At 37.3% G+C, this 27,183-nt stretch overlaps 2 protein-coding genes and 1 pseudogene across 2 annotated transcripts in view; 2 read left to right on the forward strand and 1 right to left on the reverse strand.

Annotated features, from left to right (window-relative positions):
* Window positions 1–3,193: 3,193 nt before the first annotated feature.
* Window positions 3,194–14,727, reverse strand: DCAF16 (DDB1 and CUL4 associated factor 16). The gene is made up of 2 exons (XM_060655363.3): window positions 14,584–14,727; window positions 3,194–6,197 (listed from the first exon to the last, which is right to left on the reverse strand). Exon 2 carries the CDS (start codon window positions 5,603–5,605, stop codon window positions 4,955–4,957), a length of 651 nt encoding a protein of 216 aa, XP_060511346.1. The 5' UTR covers window positions 5,606–6,197; window positions 14,584–14,727; the 3' UTR covers window positions 3,194–4,954.
* Window positions 14,728–14,905: 178 nt separating this feature from the next.
* The window catches only part of NCAPG (non-SMC condensin I complex subunit G), a 46,054-nt gene continuing 33,776 nt past the window's right edge, over window positions 14,906–27,183 (forward strand). The window contains exons 1-8 of the mRNA XM_060655362.3: window positions 14,906–15,128; window positions 16,317–16,520; window positions 17,001–17,229; window positions 19,891–20,036; window positions 20,293–20,377; window positions 21,415–21,607; window positions 22,296–22,445; window positions 26,833–26,973. Coding sequence (XP_060511345.1) covers window positions 15,018–15,128; window positions 16,317–16,520; window positions 17,001–17,229; window positions 19,891–20,036; window positions 20,293–20,377; window positions 21,415–21,607; window positions 22,296–22,445; window positions 26,833–26,973 — 1,259 coding nt within the window. The 5' untranslated portion in view covers window positions 14,906–15,017. The remainder of the gene's footprint in view (window positions 15,129–16,316; window positions 16,521–17,000; window positions 17,230–19,890; window positions 20,037–20,292; window positions 20,378–21,414; window positions 21,608–22,295; window positions 22,446–26,832; window positions 26,974–27,183) is intronic.
* Window positions 26,171–26,271, forward strand: LOC132693469 (U6 spliceosomal RNA; annotated as a pseudogene).

The raw sequence follows: 27,183 nt of genomic DNA on the forward strand, positions 1-27,183 counted from the left end.
CCACATAAACAAGTTGGGCAAAGAAGGAAAGTGGGATCTGGACCAAAGCATTCAAGTCACTAGGAGTCCACATACATTACTACCAGGCAGGTAGCCAGGGGCTAACACCACATAACCTACTTTGTGATAAATTCCCATTGGATGCATTGGCTCTGGCCAACATTAATGCTTTCAATTATATAGGAATTTAGTTCTCTAGGTAGATGGTTGGCCTCTTGTGTCACCAGGGCTCTGTCACTGGTGCAAAATCAAGTCATTCTGGTTGCTCAGGGTCTTCTTTCATGAAAAATGGCCATATCCTTGGACTGTTCCAAATGTTTGGCTGCCTCTCAAAGGAAAGTTGTCCCTTTCGGACCATTGCCTAATTAAAACACTGTAAAACAGCGGTGGATATATTAGAATGTCAGGTCCCACACCTGACACTATGAATGGAATGTTAGTATTAATTAAGCAAGCATGGGTTTAGCACTTAACCCAAACATGATTTTCCCTGAAGAACATGCTCCTGGATTTACACACTGCAGCACTGATTCTGACAGTTTCATCTGGTTTCTGGTGCAATCTAATCTGATACCACACCAGTTTGGTTTCTGTGTATACTAGCAACTTCATTTTAATCTTGTTAGGCTGCCCAGGATCCCAAGTCTCCTAGGTGATTGCAGATTATGTCCCACTCCAGGGAATAGGGCATCAATTCCCAAATGATCCCAGGGATTTTCATATCATGTTGTCAGGGTTATCACCTGTTTTCCCAAATAAACTGCCCAAACTCCAGTCAACTTGTTTTATGATCCAACCCTAAACTGTCACTGACATTTTAAACTGACTCCATGCTGTTTAGGAGCAACGACTCTGGGCCTCTCTGCTCACTACATTATTTTATTTTTAAAATCGGGCATTCTTTTCTCCCATCTCCCGGAGAAGGGCTGGTCGTTGCTCTCAGGGCCAATGGGAGTTGGGCAGCCAGGGAAGTGTCGGGTCATCGTGGTACCTTCATCCTTTCCATTTTCTTGGTCTCGTGTCCAGAACTGTTAACTGTTATATAATCCCACTGTTGCCACCAATTGGAAGTAAGAATTTAGAGGATGGTATGCAATGATCAGACTCAAATATGCAGCCAGTAACTAAACTTTGCTTAAAACGGCAAGATATGCTGGAGGTTTTCTTTTGGATAAGAGCAAGTCGATGACACAGGAGAAACACCTGGCAGCTGGGGGCAGCTAGTGTGGCTCCCTCAGTTTCCCTCGGTCCAGTGGATATTGCTCATTGGTGGGCTCATTTACCAGGAGCCTGCAGAAACTTGCATCATGCAAGTCCGAGGACTTATCCAAACTTTCTGGGCTTCTCTGTATACCCCAGCCCAGCAAAACGCTCCTGGCCCTGATTTTTGTGTGCCATTGCCTTGTGAACTTATCAAATAACAACTTAAATCTGTGTGTAAAGGACCTCTTTGACTATTCCCTTAGCTGACCACCCCTTTTGGGGTTTAATTAGTGGGAGTGTGACCTCCATGTGAATTTTCACTATATTTGGATGGCTGCACATTTACAAATACCTAAGGGTCTGTATGAGGACGAGGCTTATTTAATGTGACCCTAGAGAGCAAAAATAGCATCAGTGGCCAAAAGCTTTGGGGTTATTTATATTGGTTCAATATATTTTAAAGCTAATTTCTTGTTTATAGCATCTCATTTAGTTTTGCACTCCCAGTGTCTAGATTATAGTAGGCACTCTGTACTGTTATTAGATGAATGACTGAATTTCTAAGAGACATTTCAAAGTAATTGGCTGCTCCAAAAGGCATTAAATTCTCTAATACTGGAGCCAAAAGTAGAAAATAATTTATTAGATAGAAGAGGGAATTTATGTAACAGTAAGAAAATAACCCAAGTGACTTCTCAAGTCCCTAATTGCTTTAATCTACTCTAATATCAGAACATTGTTTTTATCACAGAGAAAAGTTTTTAAATGGGTGTTTGTGATAGGAGCCCCAGCAGGATAATCCCTAAAAGGCCATTTAATATTTAAGACCTGTTCCTTAGCAGGCATGCATAATTTGTTTCTTCTTTTAGGAAAGCTGATGGGCTTAAAAGACATGATTATGGGGGTGGCGTGGTGGCTCAGTTGATTAAACAAGCATCCAACTTCGGCTCAGGTCATAGTCTCACGGTTCGTGAGTTTGAGCCCTGCGTCAGGCTCTGTGCTGACAGCTCGGAGCCTGGAGCCTGCTTCAGATTCTGTGTCTCCCCCTCTCTCTGCCCCTTCCCTGATCATGCTCTGTGTCTCTCTGTCTCTCAATAATAAATAAACGTTAGAAAAACAAAAATACATGACTATGGTCTTCTGTGCTCAAGGTACCTGGACTGCTTCAACAAGAAGAGGCTGCCTAGCTGCACTGAGAGAGAATACCTTTAAATAACATTAATGTCTGTTGGTTTAGAAATCCTGTTTCCTTTGACAAATATTCTACAAATACAGAAGTTTGTTGTTTCTCCTAATCCCTCATAGGGAGAGTGTCAAAGTGGTACACTCAGCCCTGACCCCACAGCCCACGTCCATGGCACACAAAAAGAGTAAAGGCTTTGGGCTTTTTCAGGTATTTACCATTTTGTGTAACCTGTAATCACTGAACATGCACAAACAAACACGTTCAAATTCAGGTCTTGACTGAATGTTAACATTTTCTTTTTTTTTTTTTTTTTTTTTTAATTTTTTTTTTTCAACGTTTTTTATTTTTTATTTTTGGGACAGAGAGAGACAGAGCATGAACGGGGGAGGGGCAGAGAGAGAGGGAGACACAGAATCGGAAACAGGCTCCAGGCTCCGAGCCATCAGCCCAGAGCCCGACGCGGGGCTCGAACTCACAGACCGCGAGATCGTGACCTGGCTGAAGTCGGACGCTTAACCGACTGCGCCACCCAGGCGCCCCAACATTTTCTTTTACAAGTATGTTTCGTTCTCTAGAGCTGCCAAGTCACCTCCTATCAGAGACACTGTACAGATATTATTTACATGTATGTGTGTGTGTTTATGTATATATACATGTATATACGTATACATATATTTATATATACACGTATATATACGTATATACATATTCAGTTGACTCTATTCAGCACTTAGTGAATGTTGATTATGGCTTAAGCAAAGCAGGATCTATTTCATTTGTTGAGAACAAATGACCATACTCTGGTTCAGCATGTACAAAGCCGTTGGTTTATTCAGCTGCAAAGCTGGGGAAAGGCTTCCTTTTGGAGTGAATAGCAAAAATGCTTCATGAGCAAGGCACTTTTATGTACACACATGGGAAAGGAACATATTATGGTTACATAAACATCAATATCTTTTAATTTTCAGACCTCCCTACCTCTTCCCACCTCCCCCTTAAAAAAAAACAAAAACAAAAAACAGGTTCTTATAACATTTTAAAAACCCAGTTTCACAGAACATGTATACAGAACAGTTTGATACATTCAGTTAGTTACACTAACAGTATATTTTTCAATTCAGTAATTTTCCACTAACAGTTTTTCTACGTACTGCAGTTCCCTCCTTTTTCCTTAAGACAACTAAGGCTCAGTAGAAATACTCATTGGATTATAGACATTTTCCTCTCTCCTTAAAGTTGCTATACATGTACAGAATTTGTGATTCCATTAATGCTTCAGTGTTTCGATGCCATATCATATACAGCACTTAATTATGGAGAATCAGAAAAAGTAAAACTAAAAGAGGATATAGGATATATTTTTAACAATCTATTTGCTGATTCCCTTCAGATGCCCAGTCAACCAGGGGCACACACTGGTTTCACTCTACTGTAGGTGTGTGAAAAGATTTAATGGTCTCATGCATTTTCTTTTATGTAGGATTTCTAGGTTTTAACTCATCTAATTAAATGCAGCAAGATTCATTTACAAGGGTACATACTCTTCCTCGTTCAGCTAGAAGAAAATCTAAAGCTAATCTATGCAGAAAAACAATGATGCTAAAAAACTGTAACTTCAGACTGTTACTAGGCTGAGATGTTCTGTAGTAGTGAAGTTCTTTAAAGTTAGAAAAATTTGCAATGGACGTAAACGGCGCATAAAGTACTGCTGGAACATTATATAGATGAAATATTTTAATTTACAAGCAGTTAATATTGAAAGCATAAATGCTCTTCATCTTTTCCCTGGCCTTTTCAAATGTGATCTGCTCTTAACTAAAGTCTGAATGCCAAGATACAGGAAACATCTTCCCTACAGAACAGGTGTCTGATTAGTTCCCAGTTACAATTTTTTTAGGCCTGGTGGGGCCTGTGATATAAAAGTTTATACTGTAATTGCAGGTAATATAATTGGTCTGAAGTAGTGTGGGCTAGGTTTGAAACTGCACTCCCTCCCCCCAAAATGGGAACTCTCAAGGGTGCCGTGTGCAGGACTATCTACATAAAAGCCAGGAGGTAAATCCATAGCCCCACCATTTTCTTTTGTCTAGGTATTCAATTTAATTCAACTATCTCATAGAAATTAGTGTTAGAAAAGAGTGTACTCAGAAAGGTGTTATTGGGAATAGCTAAGTCCCCACTTTCCCCACTGGCTGTTCTGAAGGTTAGGTAACAAAAGGGGTAGGGGTTCACTCTTCTTCCTTCCCATTAGCAATGAGATATCTAGTTAAGAGTCCATTCAGATAGGAGGAATAAATTGGGGAGAGAACTGAGCGTGGACAACAGTCAATTTTTATCATACAGTCCCTTTTATCTAATTCTCTACTAAAGTTCTCATTTCATCTACAGGGTCTATCAAAGGGGATGCTCACCATGCATTTTCTGCAGCTGAGTTATGGGACTACTGTACTTGGTAGGGCTTAAGGGCTTATTAGGACAGGGCATAGTTTGGCTGAGAAGGCATTAGTGTCTCAACTGTCGGGTGTGTGACTTTCTATGAGAGATATCAGAACAAATGGTGGACGTTTACAGTGATGCAGTTAGGAGTTTGTTAACTGCCTTTTGGAAGTCAGTGTAGGAGTAAGTAGTATTGATGGGTTCAGTTCGGGTTGTTTCCTTAACTGTTTTAGTTAACCAGCCACAGCAACAACCAGAAACACATGAATTAGGGATCTGTTTTAGGTATTCAGGTATGGGAGTGGCTCTACTCAACGTTCGGCTTAACTGTTTGGTGGCGAATTGCAGTGCTCCATTTAGAGTGGCATGATCTCTAGAAAGCCGGCTGGGATTTGTAAGGGGCTTTTGAAAAGGCGGGACTCCACAAGAAGCCAGAGGAGGCCATTCAGGAATTGGTTCCAGTTTGGGTATACAGTGGGAGCAATGAGAGAGTCTTAGACCTATCTCTCGGAGTATATGGACTGGTGTGCTTGGATCTAAGAGTTTAGCATGATATAACCAGGAATTAGGATTTAAAGGTTTCCAAGTTGTAGAGTATTTTAAAAGGCACTTAACCTGCCAGGCAAGACTCTCAAGAGGTGTCAGGTTGGGCACCACAGGGTCTTCTTCTTCAGAGGAATCCCACTCTTGCCCAGAACTCTCATTTAGGTAGTTAGCGTTTTCTTCTTCCTCACTTTCTGATTCTGATAAGGGGTCAGGAGAGGGATTCCTGGGACCCATTAGATTAGAACGGAGGAAGAAACCAGAAAAAGGTAACAATCTAAGCCAGCAAAATACTAAAACTATCAAATAGAAACAAAAGATGAAGAATCCTTCAACAAGATTAACTTGTCAGTCCATTATACACATACAGTATGCCTCTGGCTCCTATCACTGTGCAGTTCTTCAAGATTATGTTGTATATTCTTCACTTACAAAGAAGGTATCTCAGTTCTCAGGACCAGTTCAGTGTGTAAAAGTGTTAAGTCACTTACCAGTGGCACAGGTCAGAGTTTCTCCTTCAAACTGTGTCTACCCAAGAAGAGAAGGGGTCTTCCTCCAGGCAAGCTGACTTTCTTAGCGTGGTCTCAACTGGTTGTGATACTGCGAGGAGACACTTTGTGTATTCTGTCTTGTTGGCAGGGATATTATATCTACTTGGTAATGGAAAGAAACACAGTGGTTGCCTTTGTTGTCCGCTGGTGGAGCAAATTTTGTGGTGGGATGAGTTGTCAAGGACATCTGGTATACTCGAATCTGATGTTTTCCGTAGGTGGCAAATGCCCTTGGAAACTGGTGACTTAGTTGAAATATCTGGAAAGGTAGCTTTAACCTGTGAATGAGAAGACTAGAGAAATGATATTAAAGTCTGAAAGCAATGGGTTATATTATTGTCTGTATCTAAGAACATGGATGCTGACCAAGAAGGTTTACTGAGCTTTCCCATCTCGATCTCCTAGTCTTAGGCAGATTTTTCTATTGGGAGAGCCTGGGGTCATTTTAATCATTTATTGGTTAATATCTGGGTCAGTTTATTTTTTAGTATGCTGTTCTAGCCCAGAAAATTACTCCCGCAAAAGTAGTTCCTTTATGCCCCAAACTCGAAACTCCAGATAGAGAGCTATAAAAGGCGGTGGTACTGTTGTTGTTGCTGTTTTCCTTTAGATGGGTTTGTTGGGATTAGTTTTAGGGGACCTGTCTTGGTTACAGAGCTGTTAGACGTTAGGATTCTTGCTGGGACCCCAGAGGTTGTGGTCATATAACCACACTCAACAGATATGAGAGAAGATGGCAGATGTAAATCTTAATATAGTAGGAATTACAATGAATGTAAACATGTTAAAACTCACAGTTAAAAAGACAGACATTCAGCCTGGATTAGAAAAACAAAATAAAATTCAATAACATGCAACTAACAAAAGATACTTCAAAGCAAAAAGACACAGAAAAGTAAAAAATAAAAGAATGAAAAAAGATGTATCAGGCAACTGTGGACCAAAATAAAGTTGAGATAGCAATCTTAATACCCATCAAAAAAAGATTTCAAGTCAAAAAATACAAGGGACAAATATAGACATTAATACCAGTGAAAGGAACAGCAGAAAATTATATAGTACTCATCATAAACATATATGAGGTATATATGATCCTGAAAGCACATCCTCAAAATTTCTTAAGTAACAACTCATAGAACTGAGGGGGAAATATTAAGCAGGGATATAAGAAGCCTGAAAAAGTCAAAATATTAATATACTTTATTATTATATAAATATTCAAAACTCTATACCAAACAGAATAGATACTTGAGAGTGCACATACACACACATGAAAATAGATCATGTGTTAGGTTTAAAAGTGTAACTAGATTCCAAAGGGTCAATTTCATTCAGACTAAATTCTCTGACCAAAATGCAGTAAAGTAGATATTAAAGGTCAGTTAAAAGGAATCCTATGTTAGGAAGCTAAATACCTCATGGGTTAAAATGGAAATTACAAAAGATATTAAATATTAAAACTGACTGATATAAACCACACAAGGCAAAATTGTGGGACATGGCCAAACCAGTACCCAAAAGAAAGTTATAGCTTTAGGGGCACTTTGGGTGGCTCAGTAGGATAAGCGACTGACTGACTCTTGATTTCAGCTCAGGTCATGAACTCACAGTTGTGAGATGGAGCCCCACATCAGGCTCTGCACTGGGTGTGGAGCCTGCTTGAGGTTCTCTCTTCCTCTGCCCCTCACCTACTTCTGTTCTCTCTCTCTCCCTTAAAAAAAAAAAAAAAAAAATTATAGCTTTGAATACAATGATGGGAATAGGAAGTTTAAACACCTACAAGTTAAGTATTCAATTCAAAATAATGGAAAAGAGCAAGAGCAAAATAAGCAAGAAGGAAATAAAGTCAGAAATGAAACAGCATATGAGAAGAGAAGACTGATAAAACTAAAAGATGGTTTTTTGAAAATATGAGTAAGAAAAATGAAACTAGTGAAACTTATCAAGAGACTTAAAAATAAAAGTTTAAAAAATTTTAAAAATGACAAATACATACTAAATGTGAAAATCTAGATGAAATGGCTGAATTCTGGAAGAAAATACTAAAATTCATATAGGAAGAAATAGATAACTTGAATAGAACAGATAACTAAATGTTAAAAAACAAAATAAAACAAAACAAAACAAAAAGGCCCCAACCTCTTTTTAAAAGCAGTGGGCCCATATGGTTTTGTAAAGTGAGTTCCACTAAACTTCCAAGGAAATTAATACCTGTTTAATATGAATTGCTTTAGAAAAAAAGAAAAAAAGCATATAAACTGACAAACTCCTTTTAGGAAGATTTTAATAAAATATCAACTCTAAATCTAGAGATGAGCCAAATAAAAAAATACAGTCTCATTTCACTTGCATAAATTCCAAATATTACCTAACAAAATCTAACAGATTAAAGGAAAAAAAAAAAAAAAAAAGAATATGCTATCATGTAGAGCTTATCCCAGGGAAAGGAGGAATACCGCAACTTCAGAAAATGTACAAATATATGTCACCATGATAATAAAATGAAGCAAAAAACCAAAAAGGCTGATACTTTTGTCAACTGTGGATATTTAACCTTTCTTAGTTCCTTCAAAAACGTAACAAAATACTCTTAACCAAACCAGGAAGAAAAGCTACTTTCTCAACTTCGTACCTAAGTTACCTACCAAAAATTTTTAGCAAATATAACCTAAATGAGAAACTTTAGATATATTCCCTCTAAAAATGAAATCAGATAAGGATGGCCATGATGACTGATACTGGCTGATATAGTACCAAAAGTCTTAATCGATGTTAGAAAAAAATAATGACAAGTGTAAGAAATGGAAGAAAAGAGATGTAACAATTTACGAATGATATGGTCATGTAATTAAAAAAAAACCTAACATATAAATGATTAGAGCTAATAAAAGGGCTCAACAAGGTTTCTGGATCTGAGATAAATCTATGGATATTCATTATTTATATAGTGCTTACTATTTACCAGGTACTATTCTAGGAACTGCAAATGTCCCAAGGTCAAACCTCTACTAAATGGCAGTCTGGATTTAAACCCAGGCACTTTTACCTCCTACACATGCAATACTAACTAAAAAAAAAAAAAAAAAAAAAAGTTAAAGATATCTATCTTTCATAATGAGAAAAAAACCCAACAACACCAAACCTATCAATGATCTAGGAACTACTTAATGATATATATAAGACCTCTATGAAGAATGGAGAATTCTAATAAAGGACAGAAGAGGATTTAAAAATCTTGGATGGACCAGATGAATATTATAAAAACTTTTTCCAAATTGATTTATACAATCCTAATACGGAAAGAGTAAAATTCCACATCTTGCCAAACCCAACTATTTAAACAGAAGAGTAGAGGGGCTCTTGGCCTACAAGATATTAACACATACTATGAAAGTTACAGAGTTTAAAATAGGGTGGAGTTAGTGTACTGGACAAACAGTCCAACGTAACAGAACAAAATTGAGAAACACAGCCATATAAAGTTTTAGAATGCAGTGCAAAATAAAGTTAGCATATAAATCAATGGGGAATGATACATTTAGTACACAGTATTGGTAAAGCTGGCCCATTACATGAAGAAAAATCAAATGTATACCTACATAATGCCACATACAAAGGAGGACTCATGTTGGATGAAAGGCCAAAATGAGAATGCTAAAACTATATAGTTATTAGAATATAATACCTGAATATAAAGTATTGTGACTTGGGGACAGGGAGACTTTTAAATAAAAAAACATAAAGCACAAGAGCAAAAAATGATGAATTCAGTATCACATCAAAATTATTTCTGGATTGAACTGAAGATATCAAGAACTAAGTGAACTACAAATCCACAACAAAAAGGTAGCAACCTCCATAAAGAAATGGCTAAAACAAAAATATTCAATTTACAGAAGAGAAAATCAACAGGCCATTAGCCATATGATGAATAAAGAGTTATCACTTTACTCTATTTGGTAAAAATTAGAAGCTGGAGACAATGCCAACTGTTAGTGAGGAAACTAAAGGAATAGCCCCTGTAGGAACCAGTACTGCTGGTGATATTACGGTCTGGGGTAATTTTTCTCGAGAAATTTGGCAGCAGTATTAGGCAAACTATTTGCACATCTCATGATCCAGCAATTCTACTCTTATGTATATATAGTAAAGATAATTCTCCGTAAGACCAACATATATTCGGAAGCTTCTAGGTTTCCATCATTGGGAGTGGATAAGCAAAATGTGGTGAAAGGACACTAGAAGTATACATAGCCACATGAATATACTAAAGGCATTAACTCTAAATGAAAAAAGTGGAAAGCAAAATATTAATATCCCACTTATGCCCATTCTATAGGAGTGATTTCCAAAATGAGTTAGTAAACATCTCTACTTTCAAAAACACATTGAGTTGTGCTAGTAAGGTCAGAGGGTATTGCTTCATGTCAATAGTATTCCTCTAAAGGACATTTCTCTGGCTTCTGCATATTCTTATTTAACTCTGTTGCACAAAATGTCTGACACATATAGCTTAGTAAGTTTTTTCAAAGAAAATGAGAGAATGACAAAGGTCTGCTATAATTAACTATACAAGCATGTTCTGTATTTATTCTAGGGAGACAAAAATTGCCAAATTATATTCGGGTGATTTGGTAGTATGTTGCACAAAGTCAAACGAAACAATTTTTTTTTTTTTTTTTTTAAAGCAGGATCAACAGATGATGCTAAAAAAGCAATATAAAGGAACTGCTTATAACTTCAACTTTAAGAAGAAAAATGAATGCAAATACTTTTAAGTTTATATTATTACCCAGTTCAATGTGAAAAGCAAAAGAAAACTCAAAACATACTCTAAGTCTTTAGTTTATTAATTGAGACAGAAGCTGTTGGCTTTTAATTCTCCTGTCCTCCTACATTTTTACTATTTTCATTTCAACTAGATTCCATCTGCAAGATTATTAATTGGCTATACATCATTTATTGTGTTACTCAAAGCATTCTGTAAATGGCCCACTCCACTTTTTTTAGCAGAAATAAGAAAGTCTCTTTGGGGGCATATATAAATTCTAGAGTGAATCTACCACTGTTACTCCTTTACATTCCATGTGCATAATTTTCCAGCATCAAAACTGAATTAACCTATTCTGTATGCTCCCATGTATAATTTGCCTTTAAAGAATGATTTTTACCATGATTTCACAACTAAATAGCCTTACCTTACAAAGTCTTTAGTTTTGTTATTTCCTCTTCAACTGAACTAAGTTTACCAAGGATAGGAAGAAATTCCCATAGTTGGTATTACTTGTTCATTTTTCCCACAGTCAAGAAACAGTAAGCTTTAAGGCAGTGATACTATGATGTTTAACACAGCATCTTTTTTTACCAGCTTTATTGAGGTATGATTGACAAGTTGTATATATTTACCATGTACAATGTGATGTTTTGATATATGTATATACTGTGAAATGATTACCACAAACAAGCTAATTAACATCTGTAGCCCAGTTACCATTTTCTTGTGTGCTGAAAGAACACTTGAGATCTACACTTGAGATCTACTCTCAGCAAATTTCAAGTATACATACATTAACAACAGTCGCTATACTATACATTAGGTCTCCAAAATTTGTAACTCAAGGTTTTGTATTCTGTCCAACATCCCCCAATCTCCTCCACCCCACAAGCCACCGGTAACTTCCATTCTACTCTGTTACTATGAGTTCAACTTTTTTAGATTCCACATGTAAGTAGGATTATACAGTATTTGCCTTTCTGTGTCTGGCTTATTTCACTTAGAATATCCTCCAGGCTGACCCATGGTATAGCAAACTGCAGGATTTCCTTTCTTTTTTTAAAAAATGTATTTATTATTTTGAGAGAGAGACAGTGTGAGGAGGAGAGAAGCAGACAGAGAGGGAGACACAGAATCCAAAGACTCCAGGCTCTGAGCTGTCAGCACAGAGCCCGATGAGGGGCTCGAACTCACAGACTGAGAGGTCATGACCTGAGCCAAAGTCAGACACTCAACCGACTGAGCCACCCAGGTGCCCCAGGACTTCCTTCCTCTTTAAGACTGAAGAGTATTCCATTATATGTAAAGTACATCTTTATCCATTAATCCATTATGGACACTAACTGTTGTTTCCCTATCTTGGCTACTGTGACTAACACTGAAATAAACACAGTACTGCAGATATATCTTTGAGATAGTGACTTCATTTCCTTTACATATATACTCAGAAGCAGGATTGCTGGATCACAAGGTTATTTCTAGTTTTAATTCTTTGAGGAATCTTGACTGTTTTCTATAATGGCCATATCAATTTACATTCCCACCAACATGTATAAGGGTTCTCTTTTCTCTATATCCTAACTAACACTTGTTATCTTTTGATTTTTTGATAATAGTCATTCTAACAGCTGTGAGGTGGTATCTCATTGAGGTTTTGATTTGCATTTCTCTGACCATCAATGATGTTGAGCATCTCTTCATATACCTGTTGGCTGTATGTCTTCTGTGGAAAATGTCTATTCAGGTCCTTTGCTCATTTAATTGGGTTATTTGTTTTTTTGCTATTGAGTTGTTGGCGTTTCTTATATATGTTGGATTTTAACCTCTCACGGGGTACATAGTTTGCAAATACGTTCTTCCTTTACAAAGGATGCTTCTTCACTTCATAATGTCTTTTTCTCTTTTTCTGATATAATGTGCTAAAAATACTAAACAAAAACATGTTACATGTTAATCCTAAAAAAAAAAAAAAAGCTAATCAAAACAGTTAGGCTGACCTCTGGTGGCCAGATGCCTCATCTTTCAGTATCCGACAACATGATAGGAAGTCATCCCTCATTTGTCGATTACCAAGTAAAATACAGTAGAGGAAATAATACTGTTAGAAACCTCACAGTTAGAGTAATAAAGGTAGCAAGCATCCAAAGTATAAAGAAAATTGAGCAATTAAAGGCTACAAAATAGAAAAATGTCTCCAAATACTTGTTATAATTTTTAGTTTACCAATTTTACACGAAAAACAAATGGTATATGCAGTGGTTCTCAAATAAGAGCATAGTTCCACACTGTCCAATACCGTAGTCACTGGCCCCATGTGTCTACAGAGCACTCCTGTGGCTAATGTAAAATAATACCGAATTTCAAAGACTTAGTAGGGAAATAAGAGAATGTAAATCATTCCATTAATAATCTGTTGATTACATGTTGAAATGATATTTTGGTTATACCTGGCTAAAAAATTAATGGCCTTTCTGGGTTTCTCTCTCCACAGCTTTCCAGGCATTCTATACTTTTAGCTATAGTTAGATTATGTTAGTGTGTCCATGAATTCATGGGCCTCTGCTTTTGCTCTAGCTGATTAACCTAAAACACTCATCCTTCTTGCCTTTTCAATAATAGACCTCTTGATAATTTTGAAATTATAGGCAACCCAATACTACCATATTCATTACTTAAACTGGCATTTGAATACCTATAGTGTTGTATGTATAATATAAAGAGAATGGATGAAGAAATTATCACATATTCATACAAAAGAATACTGCAGCAACCTGTCTGTGCCTTGGTTTCCTTACCTTAAAAGGAGCTAGAAGTTACCTTATAGGGGTTGTTTGTGAGGATTGAACTTAGTAAAGTGCTTAGAACAGTGTCTGGCACATAAGGGTCCATAAGGTATAAGTTATCATTATGAAAGTATTCATATGAATAAACCTCAAAAACAATACTAACTGAAAAAAAAAGCAAGGTGCAAAGGATTTTTTTTTTTTTTTGGCAAATGATTATATAATGTTAGAACATAAAAATAATACAGTATATTTATTCAGAGACTTATTCATATGCCTTTAATATATAAAGTTCAGAAAAGCCGTTAATGCTGTAGAGAGAATGTAATTCAATAGGAAAAAGGTATACAGGTGACTTTGTAATCTTTATCTTAGCTGGCTGTGTGTACTGAGATGTTTGTTTTTGTCTGATATAATCCCCCTCTTTTTTTTCCATTAATTTTTTCAATGTTTATTTTTGAGAGAGAGAGAGAGAGAGGGGGGGGTAAGGGCAGAGAGAGAGACACACACACAATTTGAAGCAGGCTCCAGGCTCTGAGCTGTCGGCACAGAGACCGATGGGGGGGAGGGGAGCTCGATCCCACAGACTGTGAAGATCATGACCTGAGCTGAAGTCAGACGCTTAACCGACTGAGGCATCCAGGCGCCCCCCCCCCCCACCTCTTTTTTTTAGTTTAAAGAGTCAATTCCTGCTCGAAGGCACTGCAAATTTATCGTTACCACTACCCTAAACACCATCCCCTGTGTTCTTGGTTGAATACATCGCTGTTAGGCATCTTTGTAAACCAGGCCTCGAAAGCTGGAATAAGCTGGATCCAAATTAAATCGTGCCTCTCTCCGCAGCTCTTCCCAAACTGCGTACTTCTTGCAGACCCTCCGCCAGCTACCTAAGGGTTAAAATGACCGAGGCCCGCTTCCATCAGGGCACCACGTAACGCCCCCTCTGCGGAACAAGAACGTCTGCTTTCTCAATGGAAACCCGGCCGCAGCTGAGCTTCCAGCACGCCCTTCTCGACAGATCTCCAAAAGAACCCTTACACCTGGGATCCCCTGCTCCCCTTTAGCCGGAGAAGGAAATCTTCCCCTCAGCAGATTCCCTGTTCTCACCCATGGAGGATCCTTTCTTCTTTCTCGCCCCACGCCCAGCTGCACGACCCGGCTAGGCCTAGCACCACCAGCTCTGCCCCGACAGTCGCATCTCGGTTCGGCGAGCGGCCGATTTCACTTCCGGGCGGGCCAACGCCCCCTCCTCTTACAAACGCCACTTCCCTCTCGAAGACCCGCTGCAACGATTCTAAGCGCATGCGTCCAAACTGCCGTAATTGAGGAAGGTGGAGCCATCTCTTCCCGCTCTCGCGACAGTCTCGCGGTATTTGCTTCTCCCGCGGGAGTTTTTTGAACGCTCTGGCGGTAACCCCACCCTGGGTGCTTAGCTGCCGGCTGACCCGAGCCTGAGGCAACCTTGGAGTTTTGTCCTGCGGTCGGTGGGGCCCGCTGTACCCCTGCGCGGACGAGGCTCGTCCCAGCCAAGTCACGGCGCCATGGGGGCGGAGAAGAAGCTGCTGTCGGTTAAGGAGGCCTTTCAGTTGGCGCAGCAGCCGCACCAGAACCAGGCGAAGCTCGTGGTGGCGCTGAGCCGCACCTACTGCACGGTAAGCGCGGCCCCAGCCTCGGCCGCCGTCCCCCTGCGCTCCCGGGACCAGCCTCCCAAAGGGGTCTTCTGTGGGTGGCCCCCCGGATTCCAATCTTCTTAACCTTCCGCACCCAGTTCGGAAAGGTCTGGAGACCTCCCCGAGGTCGTCCGCGCAGCCCCTCTTCCCTGCGGCCTCCGGCGCGGACCGCTAATTCTTTGTGAATTTGGAGAGCGACGTTTACGATCACCGAAGCGGCCCGGCGCCAAGTGCTGGGCCGCTTAGTAGATCCCGAACGTGGTTCGTGGGTGGTTGTCCCTCAGGTCACCGCCCACCTCGGGAAGGCCGACCGTCGGTCAAATTAATCACAGTTAAATTGAGTTGAATCACCAAATAACAAATGAACCCTTAGTACCTGGCTCTTCCTATTTATGTAAATACTGTTTTAGGTGGTACCCTGAGAATAGGACAGTGAATTTTGGGAAAAGAAATTATCTTGAGGTCCAAGAAAAATTGTCAGTATAATCGGGCTTAAGGATATGAGTGAGATAGGATGTGAAAGTTATATTAAAAGGAAATTGCCGTGGAAAAGGAAGGCTAACTGTGGTAAAATAAGAAAGCCACTGTTGATTTTGGGTTGTTTCAGGAAGAAGCTCTTTTTTTTTTTTTTTTTTTTTTAAACTAAACTGGCACCAAGGCATATTGAGGATTCAAGGGTATTTTTTTTTTTTAATTAAAAAAAAATTTTTTTTTAAGTTTATTTCTGAGACAGAGACAGAGCATGAGCGGGGGAGGGGCAGAGAGAGAGGGAGACGTAGAATCAGAAGCAGGCTCCAGGCTCTGAGCTGTCAGCACAGAGCCCGACGCGGGTCTCGAACTCACAGACCGCGAGATCATGACCTGAGTTGAAGTCGGTCACTCAACCGACTGAGCCACCCAGGCACCCCCAAGGGTATTTAAAAAAAAAAAATGAAAGGAATCCTTTCACTGTCAAAATTCATGTTTGTTTTCTTCCTTGGAGAAGTAAATTGCTCTGGAGAGAAATTTGTGCAAATATTTTTCCTTCAACAGTTTGGAAACTCACCTGAGAGTTTACTAAATAATGATTTTAGTGTAATTATGAGTAGTGCTTTCAGCAGTCTTAGGGTACTCTTGGGAAAAAGGGATTATATCAATGCAGTTTGTGAAGGGTTTCTTTTTGCCTTTCAGATGGATGATAAGACCATTTTTCATGAGGAGTTTGTTCATTACCTTAAGTATGCTATGGTGGTCTATAAACGTGAGCCAGCCGTGGAGAGAGTAATAGAATTTGCAGCAAAGTTTGTTACTTCATTTCACCAGTCAGATACGGAAGATGATGAGGAAGAGGAAGATCATGGCATTTTAAATTATTTGTTTACCTTTCTTTTAAAGGTATGAAAACTAGAACTTTGGGGAAGCATTGTAGAAAATTTTGCAATATTAAAAGGGCCATCCATGGACGTTTGTATGTGTTAGAGAGTGAAATATTTCGTAACTGAGAAAATGTCTGAATGAGTCTGCCTTTTGTAGGAAATATGAGAACTGTCATTAGGATTAAAAAGTGGACTTAAAGTAATTCCAGCATTAAATTTTTAATGGCCTCTGTGAGCCAGTTCTCACGTCATTTGTTTTAAATGAGCTATTTTAGAAGTAAGAATTCCTACAACAGAAGTATGCTCTTGTAGTTGAGCTTATACTTACTTTGAGCTGTGTATATTGTGGGACTTGATGTCATGTATGTTTAGTATACATAGGGATCAAGGTAATCTTGTTTCTCTGCAGGTAATGGATTTGGTAACTTTTTGTATTCTAAACCTATAGAATTCAAATGCTATGTGATTGTAAATAAATTTTGATTTGTTTCCGTTTCAGTCTCATGAAGCAAACAGCAATGCAGTTAGATTTAGAGCATGCCAGCTCATAAACAAGCTCTTGGGAAGTATGCCAGAAAATGCCCAGATTGATGATGATTTGTTTGATAAAATTAATGAAGCCATGCTTATTAGATTGAAAGATAAAATTCCAAATGTGAGGATACAGGCAGTTCTGGCTCTTTCACGACTTCAGGATCCCAAAGATGATGAGTGTCCAGTGGTTAAAGGTATGTGTAGCCTCCTAAATTCCTTTTCAGTTTCCTTGACTTTGTTAAATTCTCATTAGAGAGGGTTTTTTGTTTTTTGTTTTATTTTTGAATATATTCTCTCCCTGGCTCTCTCTTTCTCCCTATGGAAAAGTATAGGTTTTATATGTATATGTATAAATATATGACTTTTAAAAATACCCAAGTAGCTACCACCCAGCTTAAAAAAATAGAGCCTCAAGGCACCTGGGTGGCTCAGTCGGTTAAGTGTCTGACTTTGGCTCAGGTCACGATGTCATGGTTCATGAGTTGGAACTCCGTGTTGGGCTCTGTACTGACAGCTCAGAGCCTGGAGCCTATTTTGGATTCTGTGTCTCTGTGCCCCTCCCCTGGTCGCATTCTCTCTCTCTCTCTCTCTCAAAAATAAATAAACGTTAAAATAAAATAGAATCATCAGTACCTTTGAAGCCTGTTTTACATCCCACCCCAATTACATCACTTGCCCTCACAGTTCATGATTACCCTGAATTTTGTGTTAATTATTCTTTTGCCTTTGTGTTTAAACAGCCATTTGTGTGTATCTCTAAAAAGTTTTGCCTATCATTTTGTATGCTATGTGAATCATATTTTTCTGCTTTCAACAATTATTTATAATTGTAACATTCATCCGTGTTGATAATTTTTATTTACTGTTTTGTTTTTTTAAATTTTTTAAAATGTTTATTTTTGAGAGAGAGATAGTGGGAACGGGGAAGGAGCAGAGAGTGAGAGAGAGACAGAAGATCCCAAGTGAGCTTTGTGCTGACAACAGAAACCCCGATGTGGGGTTCGAACTAACAAACTGAACCGTGAGATCATGACCCGAAGTCAGATGCTTAACTGACTGAGCAACCCAGGTGCCCCTTATTTACTGTTTTATAGCATTGTGTTGTATAAATGTAACATGGTTTATTATTTCTAATATTGATAGACCTTCTAGTTTCCAGTTATTTTGCTCTGAAAAAGTAATGTTGTTGCTATGAACTTCCTTATACCTGGCTTCTGGTACACAGGTTAAACAGTTTCTAGGGGGGGCGCCTGGGTGGCTCAGTCGGTTAAGCTGACTTCGGCTCAGGTCATGATCTCGTGGTCCGTGAGTTCGAGCCCCGCGTCGGGCTCTGTGCTGACAGCTCAGAGCCTGGAGCCTGTTTCAGATTCTGTGTCTCCCTCTATCTGACCCTCCCCCGTTCATGCTCTGTCTCTCTCTGTCTCAAAAATAAATAAACGTTAAAAAAAATTTTTTTTTAAGAGTTTCTAGGGTATATACCTAGTGTGGACTTGTTGGGATATGTGTGCATTCAACTTTATCAGATAAGGTACAGTTGTTCTACAAAATAGTTTACCAATTAATATTCCCAGTAACAGTGAATAAAAGCATTCGTTGATCCATATTCTCTCCAGTGTTTGATATTGTCAGATTTAATAATTTTTTTTAATCCAGTGGTGTGTGTGATATATATCCTTTTTATGCATCTTTTCATTTATTTAACAGTTACATTTCTTCTATATAATGTCAATGTGTTCTCATTTTTTCCTGTTGGTTTGTCTTATTGATTTACTGGAATTCTTTATATATTTTGGAAAGAAATTTTTGGCTTATATGAATTGTTGATCTCTTTCAACTTTAGATGGCTCTTTGTTTCACTCTCGTTGGGACGTCTTGTTGGACAGAAATTCCTAATGTCAACATTACTCGGTCTCTGCCTTTATTATGATTTGCACTTTTTTTTCTTTTGATTTGCATTTTCTTACATTTAAGAAATTATTCCCTACTTCTGGGCTCATAAAGATAGTCATATTCCACTTTTCTATATAGGTCTGGCTACATTATGGGACCTTTTTCACTTTTGTCTTTGTCCCTCTTACTAGCTTTATAATCAATTTTGATAACTAATGATAGTTAATATTTTTGGTGTTAAATGGTACACATAGTATTGTATAAAATATATGTTTAGTAGCCAACATGTACTTAATAATAAAGATGGGGAAAATTTGAGAAGTAGAGGTGAATAAATACTTAAATACAGGAAATGGATTTTGTTTCAGTGAGCAAAATCAGAAGTAACTTCTTTAGGACTCATTAAAAATCAAAATAATTAGCCCTTTAAAAAGCATTATTAGTTTAAAATAAACTGCCTGCAATACTAGACTTTCTTCTAAATCTTGAAGAGTGGCGAAGACATAATCTTAATGATAAATTTTTCCATGATCTTTAGGGCTCTTTGTTTTCAGTTTTAGCCTATGTGCCTAGTCCTTTGACAAATTTCTTATTCTATTCTTTTTAAAAGTTTATTTGGAGAGAGAGGGAGGGTCAGAGAAACAGGAGAGAGAATCCCAAGCAGGCTCTGCCCTGCCAGTGCAGTGTGTGGCTCCAACTAACCAGCTGTGAGATCGTGACCTGAGCCAAAATCAAGAGTCAGATGCTCAGTTGACTGAACCACCCAGGTGCTTCTCTTATTCTGGTTTTTTTTTTTTTTTTTTTTTTTTAGGCAAGTTGGCAGAAAAAAATCTTCAGGTAAAATTAAATGTGTAAGACTAAAAAAAGTGAATATCATTTTAAGGATATTGTTATCAAAATGTGGGCTATCTTATGACTTGTTAAATATTTCTTTAATGTACTAAAATGTATTGCTCTTTTTTTAGCATATGCTACTTTGATTGAAAATGATTCAAATCCAGAAGTTAGGCGGGCAGTGTTATCATGTATTGCACCATCAGCAAAAACTTTACCAAAAATTGTAGGGCGCACCAAGGATGTGAAGGAGGCTGTGAGAAAGCTGGCTTATCAAGTAAGTCAATCTAATAACTTGTGTAGGTATATTCTTAAAATGCTTTTGAAGAATATTTGGCATATAATGATTTCTTCAGTGAGATATTTATGGATAGAGACTATAGGTATTTTAGGTAAAATCTTATTGCATTAAATGTGTTCCAGATATTAATTTGTTTTAGAAATTATGGGTTATTTTCTTAGATGAAGGAGATATTACTAGTTACAAAATATATAGACTATGTTGAGTTTAATGACCACCTTATCTTTTTAAGGTTTTAGCTGAAAAGGTTCATATGAGAGCTATGTCCATTGCTCAGAGAGTCATGCTTCTTCAACAAGGTCTTAATGACAGATCAGGTAAGATCGACTTCTTTAAATACATAACTTGAGAAGATTTTGGTTTAGTAGACTTACAAGGTTTAGAAAACATGTTTCCTTAATTATGTGAAGTAAGCCTACCATTGCCTCAGTCTGTCAAAATTTAGCTTGGTATGTCATGTAGAAAACATTTCATAAGGTTCAAGATCGTGGTAATTAAAGGAGCAGAATTTGTTTTAATTTTCCTGTGTTGTAAAACACATCTGTAAAGATGAAGAAACTATATCTTAAGGATGTATAGCTAATTTATATCAGATGTAGTGCAGGATATCTTTTTGAACTCTCTATATTCTAAAAATGTGCCATCTATCCCCTTTGTGTATATCTTGATAGGAAGGTGTCCTGTGCTGTAGAAACAGAATTTAGGAATTATCAGACTAGTATAATCTTCCTACCTTTTTAAAATTCTTTTTGTCTTTGTTAAAACTAGAGAATCTGCTTATGGGAATGATGAGGAATGATATATGTTAAATTTCTAGTCCCCATGAGAAGGCTCAGATGGCTTAATTTTGCTGTAGCAAGAAAACTTGAGTTTCAAAACATTGTCAGAAGACTAATGACTAAGAGGATGACTTAAAAACTAAGAATAAATTTTGTTCAGTGATATATGCTTATGTGATTCACTATTGCAAATAGCAAGCGTGTAACAGATGAAGTCAGGCAATGGGTGAAATAATAGGTATCATAATGTCAGGACTAACACTTGAAGTCCAGTGAATCCAGGGGAGAAGGAATGCAGATATTTTTATAGGCTGTGATAGTAGTTGGGTATTTGATTTGAACTTTTCCGTTATTACTTGGAAGTGGACAGCATAGTGACTTTTGCAATATTATTGTACTTTTATTTTCTTCTCCAGTATTTTTCCTTGTTCTTCCTCTTAGTCTCTATTTTTATTATAAATACTGATTTTGTGTCAACACTGATCTCATGATAAAAGGTGATTAATACAGACAAAATATAGGAAATGGAAGCTAGAGGGAGCCTCTGTTCACTTATATTTCAAATGACTTAACAGATGCTGTAAAACAAGCAATGCAGAAGCATCTTCTCCAAGGCTGGTTACGTTTCACTGAAGGAAATATATTAGAGTTGCTTCATCGGTTAGATGTGGAAAATTCTTCTGAAGTGGCAGTCTCTGTTCTGAATGCCTTATTTTCAGTGACTCCTCTTAATGAGCTGGCAGAAATCTGTAAAAATAACGATGGCAGGTATATACTCATTATTTGAAATGTGATAATGATGAACTTCTGCAATTAAAATTAGTCCCCTTTTCTGATTACTTCAGATTGTATCAGTACTTTTTATCTACCCCACTTGTGTTTTCTTTACTGTGGTGGATGTCTTTTTTATTCTTTTTGTATAAGAGCTCACTACTTTATCTGCATAGACAACTTTAGCTGCATTTTTTTTTCTCATTTTGTTACTTTGGTTTTTGCATTAGCTTACCATGGAAAGTCCAACAACATGCATCCCTATTGTATGTTTGATTCTTTTTTTTTTCTTTTGCTTTGAATGTTTTTATTTGTGTATGTGTGAATAAGTTAATGACTTTGCAATGAAAGGATGCTGGTTATAAATCAAGTCTGCTTTTCCCATTTTTTATACTCAGTTCAAAATTCTTTTTTAAGTTTATTTATTTTGAAAGAGCAAGAGAGAGCATGTATGAATGGGAGATGGGCAGTGAGAAAGGGAGAGAGAATCCAAAGCAGGCTCCTTGCTGTCAGTGCAGAGCCCAATGTGGGGGTTGATCTCATGAACTGTGAGGTCATGACCTGAGCCAAAATCAAGAGATGGACGCTTAACTGACTTGAGCTACCTGGGTGCCCCTACTCAGTTCAAACTTTTGCCTGGATATTAAGCTTATGTTTTGTCTTATTCTCTCCCTTTTAAATTAAGGAAACTGATTCCATTGGAAACATTAACTCCTGAAAACGCTTTGTATTGGCGTGTCCTTTGTGAATATGTGAAATCGAAAGGAGATGAAGGTGAAGAAGTTTTGGAGCAGATTTTGCCAGAGCCTGTAGTATATGCAGAGTATTTACTAAGGTAAAATTCTTTGCTTTTGTTTGTATTGTACTTTTGGTGCTGTATGTTTCAGTCCTCTATCCCCCTCTGTCAAAGTAAAGCTGGATTGGGAATCAGTTCAGAACCATTTTTTTTTGGATAGGCAAGGATAAATAGGAATGTACATTGAGTCTTTCTGAAGAATACTCTGTACTGGACAGTATACTGAAAGAGCAGAAAGTCAACATGTTTACTGTATTTCCTTAAAGCTGTTAGGGTATGAATATGAACACTTCTACATAAAGGTGATGATGTGTTACTCTTGAAATTGGTTGGCAAACCTTTCCTAAGGGTCAGACAGTAAATATTTAGGTCTGTAGGCCATACTGTGTCATAATGAAAATTATGGTGTGGTGTTACAAAAGCAGCCAAAGAGTATGTGATGAATGATTGTAACTGTTTTCTGACAAAACTTTTGTCAACGTTTATAGACACTAAAATTTGAACTTCATGTAATTTTCATATGTATTTTCAGATGTGTGTGTATACATCCATATATAAACAAGCTTTCATTTAAAAATGTAAAACTCTTAGCTTGCACGCTGTATAAGAACAAGCGGCAGGCTGTATCTGGTGCATAGGCCATAGTTTTCTGACTGACAGGGTGAACCTTTGAGGCCAGTTTTAGTATTAATTAAGACTGTCACTGTTTGGCTTTTTGTTTTTTAAAAAATTTTTTCAAAATTCACCTTTTTCATTATTTTAATTCTGATTTTTAATTTTATTTTAAAATCATACCATTAAAACATGAATGCAATTCTTGTCAAAATTCAAATATAGAAATATGTAGAAGAAAAATGTGGAAGTTCTTTTCTTTTAAATGTTTATTTCTTTTGAGAGAGTGAAAGCATTCGTGGGATGGACACAGAGAGGGAGAGAGAGACTCCCAAGCAGGCTCCAGGCTCAGTGCATAGCCTGTCACATGGCTCAATCTCACAACCATGAGATCATGACCTGAGCAGAGATCTAAAGAGTCGGTCACTTAAGTGCCTGAGCCACCCAGGTGCCCCTGGAATTTTTCTATCACCCTCTAATTCCTCAATTCCATTTATCTTAGAGTTAACAATTTGGGGTATATACATTCAAATCTCTTTCTCTACATTTACATGCACATATATGAAAATGCATGATTTTTTTTAAGATATCACACTATACATTTTTCCTCAATTACTTATATCTGAGATCATTATACGTTGGTACATATAAATTTATCACACTCTTAACAAGATGCCATTTCATAGTATGAAGGCAATATTTGATTTACTCCTCTGTTAATGGACATTTAACATGATTTCCAGTTTTCACTGATAAAGTTTTGTTAAATCATACATTGTTATGTATGTTTGGGATTTTGTGGCGTTGATTCCCAGAAGTAAAATTGCTGGACCAAAGGTTATGTATATTTTGGTAGGTTTTGGTGTGTAGAGTTTTTAACTTTATGCTTTTGATGCATTTTTTAAAAAGCTTCTTCCATATAATATGAATTACAAGCCTGAAATCTCTTTGTGTGGAATATAAATATAGTATTCTGCTTTTGCTTAATGATGATTCAACATAAGTCAGGAGTCGAAACTATAAATGCATTTTAATTTGTGTGCAAAATATTGAATCCAGGGTAAATATCTTAAATGTGAACCCAATATGGAAACTTATAGCCTCAGTTCATAGTAATATCATAAAAAAATATGTGTGCATCTACTGTTTCAATAGTAGTTGTTTCAGGCTTTAATATTTAGAGTATTCATTATAATGCTGTTTGGGCCATGTTGCAGTGTTTCCAAAATTAAGGAGTCTGATGCAATGCTTAACAATATGACTTGATATAAAAGTAATAGATGCTTATAGAAGATAAAGAAAATATTAGGAAATAAATACTTAAATAACAGGGAGAGCCTCTCCTCAAGGATTGCCTCACAGATTAATTCTTACTGAAATACAGGTAAGGAGCTTGGTTCTTTTGGCTCTAAGAAGTCAGGGATTCTTATATTTCCTTTGTCACTTAATCTGTGGATTTTGAAATAGGTAACTTTAATCAACTTGGGTTTTTTCACTTGTAAAGAAGAAAACTTTAAAAATTGTAGTTTAATTACTAATGAAAGAATACTTTAGGAAATAGAATGGTTTTCTTTTTGGAGGAACATCACTGGATGGGATTAGTTTATTCAGGTACAGAAACAAAATTAAATGGAAAATTGCTTCCTGATAATCTCAGGAATATATTTTCAGACATTTTGTAGCAGGAAGAGTTAGTGATTCATAATTCTGATATGAAACAATTTCCTGTTAACTGACGTATTCATATAAAGAAATCAGGGATTTTTTTTGTTAGTTTATTTTTGAGAGAAGAGTGAGAGAGAGAGCATGAGCAGGGGAGGGGCAGAGAGAAAGGGAGACACAGAATCTGAAGCAGGCTCCAGACTCTGAGCTGTCAGCATAGAGCCTGGTGTGGGGCTTGAACTCGTGAACTGTGAATCATGACCTGAGCTGAAGTTGAACACTTTAACCGACTGACTCACCCAGGTGCCCCCACAAAAACAAAAAAAAAATTTTTTTTTTTTTTAAACTGTGTATTTATTTTTGAGACAGAGAACATGAACAGGGGAGGGGCAGAGAGAGAGGGAGACACAGAATCTGAAACAGGCTCCAGGCTCTGAGCTGTCAGCACAGAACCCGACGTTGGGCTCAAACCCACGAACTGTGAGATCATGACTTGAGCCGAAGTCGGATGCTTAACCGACTGAGCAACCCAGGTGCCACAGGTGCCCCAATTTTTAATTTTTTTTAAGTTCATTAATTTATTTTGAAAGAGTACATGCCTGTGTGCATGTGAGTGGGGGAAGGGCAGAGAGAGAAAATCCCAAGCAGACTCCACGCTCTACCCAGAGCTCAATGAGGGGCTGGATCTTACAACCGTGAGATCATGACCTGAGCCACAATCAAGAGTTGTATGCTTGGGGTGCCTGGGTGGCTCAGTTGGTTAAGGGTCTGACTTAGGCTCAGGTCATGATATCGCGGTTCATGAGTTCGAGTCCTGCATCAGGCTCTGTGCTGAAAGCTCGGAGCCTGGAGCCTGCTTCGGATTCTGTGTCTCCCTCTCAATCTGCTCCACCTCCTTCCTCTCTCTCTCTCTCTCTCTCTCTCTCTCTCTCTCGACCTGTCTCTCAAAAATAAATAAACATTGAAAAAAAATTTTTAAAAAAAGTTGTATGCTTAACCAACTGAGCTACCTAGTTGCCCTGATTTTTGTTGGCATTTTAAAAATGACATTTTTCATCAGGATTGTTGTTTTTCATATTACTTTCCAACCTAAAGTTACCTAATTGTCTAAGCTTAAATTCTTAAATCTGTCTTAAAACAATTTTTTTTAATGTTTATTTATTTTTGAGAGAGAGAGAGAGAGAGAGAGAATGCAAGCAGGGGAGGGGCAGAGAGAGAGGGAGACACAGAATTTAAAGCAGCCTCCAGGCTCTGAGCTGTCAGTACAGAGCCCAACTCGGGGTTTGAACTGATGAACCATGAGATCATGACCTGAGCTGAAGTCAGATGCTCAACCAACTGAGCCACCCAGGTGCCCCTAATTCTGCCTTTAAGTAGCTTTTTTTGTTCACACAAGATAGGGAAACCTTCTGGTAGGCTGTTGAATATAATCTAGATGAGGGTAAGCATTAATTTGGGTAGTGGTGGTAAGGATAAAAGGGTAGTTGATGGTGCTTATTTAGGAGTATCTACACTAAAATAAGAACAATACAGATGTTAGTAGGGCCCCTAAGCAAGGAAAATACAAATTTATGAAGCTATCTATATTTTTCTGATTTTTTAAAATGTCATTATATTCATGGATTACTCATGTAATTAGCATTGATTATTACTATTTTTTTAAACAAAAGAGTAATGGTCACTTAGGGATGATGAGAGAAGACGTGCTCTTTATGAAAAATTGTGTTTTGTTAAAGGGATGCAGAACTTTATAACTGAGAATACTGGTGACTGAAATAATGTTACCAACTTGAGAGACATAAATACTGCTTTTTGAAAATTCCCCGTAAGAAATTTGAATCTTTAATTAAAACATTTTCATATAATACAATATAATATGATATAATATGTATAACATTATTATATATAATATATAACATAATATAATATATTTCATGTATTTAAGGAATATATTTTTGATGCAAGCCTATAAGTTTGTGAAAATTTGTAACAATAGCATAGAGTTTACTCTTGAAGCCGAATTAGTATAATGTGTTATAAGCATCCATATGTATTTGGACTAATAATGAACTGAAAAAGATTCTTTCTGACTTCACGGGGAGCTGTTTAATGTTTTTTTAACAGATTTTACATTTTATTCTACTTGTTTTAGTTATATTCAGAGTATTCCAGTTGTTAAAGATGAGAAGAAAAGTGATTTTTCCTATATTGGAAATTTGATGTCAAAAGAGTTTATAGGTCAACAATTGATTCTAATTATCAAATCTTTGGATACAAGTGAAGAAGGAGGAAGGTATGTCTAAATATTAGCCCTAGTCCTAATTTGCTCTTCTAATATCCTATATTGAAATACAGTCTGTTACAGCGTGATTAAATGTATTTAAACTACCTTTCTAAAGTGCTAATAAAGAGTTTTTTCTTTCCTCTTATACATATAACATATAACAGGAAAATACACCGTTTCTCTTCCTCCCTCTCTGTGTGTATGTGTGAATACACACAT

The sequence above is a fragment of the Panthera onca genome, chromosome B1 (assembly GCF_046562875.1).
Source record: "Panthera onca isolate mPanOnc1 chromosome B1, mPanOnc1 haplotype 2, whole genome shotgun sequence".
Taxonomy (NCBI): domain Eukaryota; kingdom Metazoa; phylum Chordata; class Mammalia; order Carnivora; family Felidae; genus Panthera; species Panthera onca.

What these genes read in the sequence shown, in the direction of transcription:
- DCAF16 (XM_060655363.3), bottom strand. Translation starts at nt 5,605, where the DNA reads ATGGGTCCCAGGAATCCCTCTCCTGACCCCTTATCAGAATCAGAAAGT.